This window comes from Aythya marila (genome assembly GCF_965140915.1).
Source record: "Aythya marila genome assembly, chromosome: 4".
Classification (NCBI taxonomy): domain Eukaryota; kingdom Metazoa; phylum Chordata; class Aves; order Anseriformes; family Anatidae; genus Aythya; species Aythya marila.
In genome coordinates, this window is record NC_139045.1 from 28194911 (window position 1) to 28200952 (window position 6042).

The 6042-nt window shown below is 37.1% G+C and overlaps 1 protein-coding gene across 2 annotated transcripts in view; it reads left to right on the forward strand.

Moving 5' to 3' along the window:
• MARCHF1 (membrane associated ring-CH-type finger 1) overlaps positions 1 to 4435 on the forward strand; it is a gene marked incomplete at its 5' end in the record, with an annotated part of 134657 nt that extends 130222 nt beyond the window's left edge. For both annotated transcript variants that reach the window (XM_082760238.1, XM_082760239.1), the window contains one exon: positions 305 to 4435. In XM_082760238.1, coding sequence (XP_082616364.1) covers positions 305 to 606 — 302 coding nt within the window. In that variant the 3' untranslated portion in view covers positions 607 to 4435. The remainder of the gene's footprint in view (positions 1 to 304) is intronic.
• Between the last annotated feature and the right edge of the window lie 1607 nt (positions 4436 to 6042).

The window sequence follows — 6042 nt, forward strand, 5'->3', positions numbered from 1 at the left end:
GTTTGTTTGTTTTTAAATCATATCAAGCATTAAGCTTCTGTTACGAGCGTGTCTTGAATTTGTTATTTGACCAAATTGTGGGGAAGTCAGTTAAGAGTGGGAGTCGGATGTAGTTTCTTGTCTGGCCCTCTGCCTGTGGGATAGGAAACAGCTGCTGTTTTCCACTAGAGCCACAGCCACCCCACTAGCATGTACATATCTGGGTATTCTTAGCACCTAGCTGCTTTTCAAAACATTTTACTGATATTAAGCACTTGATACCCATTGTAACAACAGTAATAAATACAAATGTTTTATTTCAAAGGTGTCCTTGAATGGCCATTTTGGACAAAACTCGTAGTGGTGGCCATTGGATTCACAGGGGGCCTCGTCTTCATGTATGTGCAGTGCAAGGTTTACGTTCAGCTGTGGCGCAGGTTGAAAGCCTACAACAGAGTGATCTTTGTTCAGAACTGCCCAGACACCGCCAAAAAATTGGAGGAGAAGAACTCTTCATGCACGCACAGCTCGGATGTCAAGGACGCCGTGGTGGTGCCAGTAGCACAGACAGGTACAAACTCTCAGCTGGCAGCCGAAGAAATGACATCTGAGGTGATGCCAGTTTGACAGAGACAGCGTTGTTTCTTCCTTGCAGAATAAGGCATAGTGTTTTCTACACTACTAATGCTGAAAGAGAGTAGAAATGACTGTGCATTTTTTCAGTTAAAAAACAAAAGAACACAAACCAAAACCCTAGAAGGAAAACGGATCCAGCAAGGCAACTCGTTACTGTATGGAATGTGACCATTTGTGAAGTAGTTTCTCAGCTAGTCAGCAAGTGTTGTGAAAGTGGAAGTGTAGAAAGTGCAATAGAGGACAGGTTTAACAGACAATGCCAAACCAACGCAACAGCATTACTTTTAAAATTATTATTATACAAAAAAAAAAAAAAAAAAAAAAAAGGATGGCTGGGCAAGTAGACACAGACCTGCTAGAACCACTTTGTTTACAGGAAACAAACAAAACCAAACCGTTCATCTATTTACTACTAAAAGTTGTATTTCCTATTTATCTTCTTAAAGACACACTTGAAAGAACTGTTCAAGTGACATGCATTAACTGAACCAAGGTATAAAGAGCTGTGTCACAGCACCCACTCTGAGCCTCGTGAAGTGACAGATGTATGTCCGTGTGACTCCAGGGGAGCTTTAATGTTTGGGCAGCTGTGTCAACTAAGGATATTTGAACCATTTGAAGGGTAGCACTGTTTTTGAATATGCCTGATTATTTTTTTTTTAAATAAGCAATTCCAACCAGTATAAACTCACATCTCCATAGGCTATAGATATTTTTAACTATAGCTGTCAGCAAAACAAGTATGGGGAGGAGAAAAATTGTAGATAATGCATTTAGAACAGCAGCTCAGCTGTTTATTTTATTCTGTAAGAGTGAATTAGATTTTTTTTCATAAATTGGATATATAAAGTTTTGAGCCAAAACTATAAATGAAAAAATGCTGTTTACTGCAAAATCACACAAAAGTAAATTGCATATTATCAAATTCTGAAAGGATGACACAGGGACAATGAAAGGTATTTTGGGTTTTATTTTTTATGATTCATGATATAGACAGGTAGAGAGAAGAGAATATACTTAGATATCTTGAAAGGATGGTAGTTTTTGTCTCCCTGCTCTGAAAAGTTAGTTTTTATCTTCCTGACTAAGAAAAGGACATCAGTGGATTCCCTCTGTACAGGTAAACTTGAGGTATTAGAGATTCAACAGTTGAGTTGTTAATTTCATGTTTTGAGCATTCTCATATAAAAATGAGGTGTGAATAGCATTAAAGGGTGCAATAGATGAATGAATGTAGATATAATACTGTGTCCAACAGGGTGAATTACATGAAGAACACATTTTGTGATTAGCTACTCATACCTGTGATGTTTACCATCAAGGCACAACAGCAGGTATTGACTTGGAGTTACATGCTGGCTTGGACAAGTCCAGGGCCTGAACATAATATATATTAAAAAAAAAAAAAAGTTTAAAGTTCTTTTTTGGTCTTGTATTTAGGTAAACAAGGAAAAGCACACAAGCAAGTAAAGAACCAGAGTAAAGAGAGTAGAGAGGTTCATTCAGAGGGGGAATCTGCCATAATCGCCAGCAGACTAGCCTTCTACAGAAGTCTTGCAGTTTCTAATGGTGAATTTCCTCCTCACACATTCAAACATCTCCAGTTAAGTGAGTCATCACATCCTTCCAAATATGAAGGGTGCTGGGCCTAAGATGTAGTGGAGTTTATCTATTAGCTATTTCTTTGTGAATGTGTTTAATGGTTTAAAGGCTCAGGGACTACTGGAAGTAGCAGTATTAGAAAAAAAAAAAAAAAAAAAAAAGTGTCTTTTTCAGAGCATTTTATTCCTCTGTTTTGAAATTGCTCGTGTAATTTGGTGGTGAGTGACTGTCATCTGGCCAGACCAGACACAAAATCTTGGTGCTTGAATACACCTGAAATACGTATTAATATTGTAAGTTACTCCAGGTGAGTTGGATTGATGTTCAAACCTTTCAAATGATGCCACTTCCTCTTCATATAAAATAATTTTCCAGTTATCCACTTGCAGAATTGGAAATGTAACAACTTCTTATTTGAAAACAGATATGTGAGTAACCAAATCATTTCTCTGTTTATAATTGTGGAGGAGACTTTACAAGGTTTTCAGAAAACCATGCCAGTACTAAGGAATGCGTCATAACTGCATGTGTTTAAGATAATCTGCAAAGCCATCATTTCTAAAAGTGTAAACCTATTCATTAACAAGTAAATCTCATTATAGTGGAAGCAAGTTAGACACTTAAAATTACTAGCTGCATCTCCATTCTCTTTGGGATTTTGTTTACAATAAAACCTGATGAATCACAGCATAGTTGACTGACAAAAAAAAAATTGTGGAAGACAACTAAGGTCTTTCTGAAATGACCAGAAAGTTTCTTGCTGTCATCTAAGTGACAGTAACCCCGCTTCTTTAGCCAGCTTGTTCTTTAACCTGCTGTAGTATCATGACCCCATTGAAAGTACTTTATCCCCTATTTTGACAGTTTACAGGAGACTAATTCACGCTGTTCTTTTCTTGAACAAGCATAGAATTCAAATAAAGGAAAAAAAGTACTTGAGGCTTCTGAAAACAGATGTATGGCATCCAGCAAGATTACTGCACAATTTTAAAACACACCGAAGAGTAAGCAGCAGAACAACTTGCAGTCATTTTATACTGAAAGTTTCAACTTCCAAACACTGCTGTGGCACTCAAGTTCATGTGCAACTGAGCTTAAAGTTAAATGTAAGAATCGGAGAAAGACTTCAGCTGAAATTCGTCCTCTCCCTTGGAAATATTTATTCAGACAGCAGAAAAAGAAGCAAAATGAGACATTGTCTGCTAAAGTCGGCAGCAAAAGAGATTACAGCAGGTTGGAAGCAGTCTTTAAACTCTTTAAGGATTACAGTATTGGCCAATGCACCCTTTCTCATTTTAGGTGCAGTGGATATGCTAAAACTTTCAGGGATTTCATGCTGGGTTGGAATTTGTTTCTGTAGCAGGGCGGGACCTCTTCAGGACAGCAAGGATCTATTCACACCAACATGCCTTAGATGCAGGTCTGCATGAGTAATGATGATGCGTGAACAAAGACCCTGGGCAGCTGCTTATCAAACAATGATTCTTTGTTCCCACAAAAAGGGTAATTTTCTGTATTAACAGGATTCTGTGCTGCAAAACTAGCTTACTGAAAGTTTTAAGATACATCCTAAGATTTTTTAAATGAAATGAGTACAAGATATTGAATAAAGATCAGTATCAAACTACCTGTGTAGCCACAGTGCATCTCAGGCAAACACACTGACGGTGGAGTTTAGCTTGGATAAACCCAACAAGAGCAGAGCCTTGCTCCAAGCTGCCATTACTGAGAAGAACTTAAATCTGCATTCCTGTTTAAGCAAAGTTTTAATAAAGGTAGGTGGAAGTAAGTTGGTGTGAGATCAGATCTTGAATTTTAAGCAAGATACTTCTATCTAATCTGTGGGTATGCACGTTTCTTCTCTTGATTTAAGATATAAGCATTACAAAATTAACTTCAAACTGGCGTAAATATACCACTTCTGACTATCATTAGCATTATGAAGATTCTCAACTAGTCCAATTGTGCCATTCACACACTGCTTTATCTGAAAGCAGTGCTTTTTTTTTTTTGTGTAGAAAAAAATAGTAAGTTCCCCATCACCAGAACAAACTATTTATAATTTCTAATAAAGCAATGACACTTACTCTATAATGAAAATATTTTACTGTGTATAATATTTGGAACTACAAGTTTGTGTTACTTGTTTAATTCCCTCTCTTTTGCAAAAGAAAAACTGTATGTTTTTGTGGCTGAATGTGTACTGAAAGACAGAAGGTAAGGGAAACAAAAGTAATATATCTGCTTATTGTTGTGAAAAAAATGTATTTGTATTAAACAAATGACCCAAATTTCTGTAGTATTCTATTTGTCAGTCTGTTTATAGAGCATCGCATGCTGAACATGAATTGGCGACACCACGCTATTGCACACAATGTGAACAATGCACTCAGCGGCACACTCAATATTGACAAACCTGCTGGATTGGCAGGCCGAGCTCTGGGTACCGCACCTTGGCAGAAAACAACTCAGAGTACAAAAACACTTGAGAAGAGCTATGGTTGTTTAACTTGCAGAAGGGAAGGGAAACGTAAGAACAGGTATTAATGCCAAAAACAACTTTTTCCATCCATAGCAGAACTGACAACAAAGTTTCAGCTGCAGCAAGGCCAGGAGGAAGAGCAGAGTGCCTTGGACTGAACAGTTAAATGTGACTGTAACATCCCACACTAGAAATCCTTAAAGATGGGCTAGACAAACATCACAGAGCTAAATGATTTAAAGGATCCTACTTCAGATTGTCAGAATGGATCAGGCGTCCTTTTTATTATTTTAGAATTCTACTTTGTGAGATTTTCTCATAAAAATCTTACAGAATATTTATTTATTTATTTATTTTATGAAAAGAATATTAGAAGTGTGCTTTAAAAAGTCATCTGTGTCCTTTGAGTCAGGTATAAAACCAAAGAAAGTATCCTATCTGTCTTGGAAAATACAACTTCCAGCCAAACTACGTAATTAGTTTTCTGAAGAGGACTGCATCCACGCTACCCCTAAAGCTGTCCTAGATTCTCAGCTGGGGAGAAAGTGGGCTGAGTTTCAAGTCTTCACAGTTCTAGCTGGAATAGAACATCAAATGACTGGAGCCTGCTAAGAATATGGTCAAACCACAGGAAGAGTGTTCCAACAGATTATATTCCCTACATCCAACAGACTGTTCATTTTGTTAAATCTGCCCTAACTCGCTTACCATTTAAATCAAATACAGATTCATGAATCTCTACAAGATACAACACAGAAGAAAGAGCACAACTAAAGAAATTCTAGTAATAAAAAAATGCGTTTTTGTTACCATATACAAAAATAAAGCCACATTAATTTTTAGAATTCAGGGAATATTGATGTAAGTCCACTATACTTTTCTGCTTTGCACACAAGGTAGTTACAATCCCTTGATCAAGAGGGTACCATTAGATTGCAGAACACATTTCCGTTCAGTGTTTTCCGCATACACATAAAGAACCACACTACACAGCACTTACTTACATGTTCCCACACCAACTCCAAATAAAATACTGAGGTTGTTCTGAACCTCAAATAGATCTTGACCTAAAAGCCAAAACCACACACACAAAAATACAACAATCAGCACTATTACAAACAAAAAGCAAAGGTGATGGAAGATCAAAGTAATTTTTTAAGTAAGTCTGTTAGCTAAATTAGCAATGGCTTTTTTTTTTTTCCAGTTGGAATCCAACATTTTTGGATTCTAGACTCTGTCTTCATACACAGTCATTACAGAAACGCATACGAGTGCTACTCCAGTAAAGACCGAAAACCCACGTACTGTACTCTGTAAGTCTATTTCTTGAACTACTCAGGAAT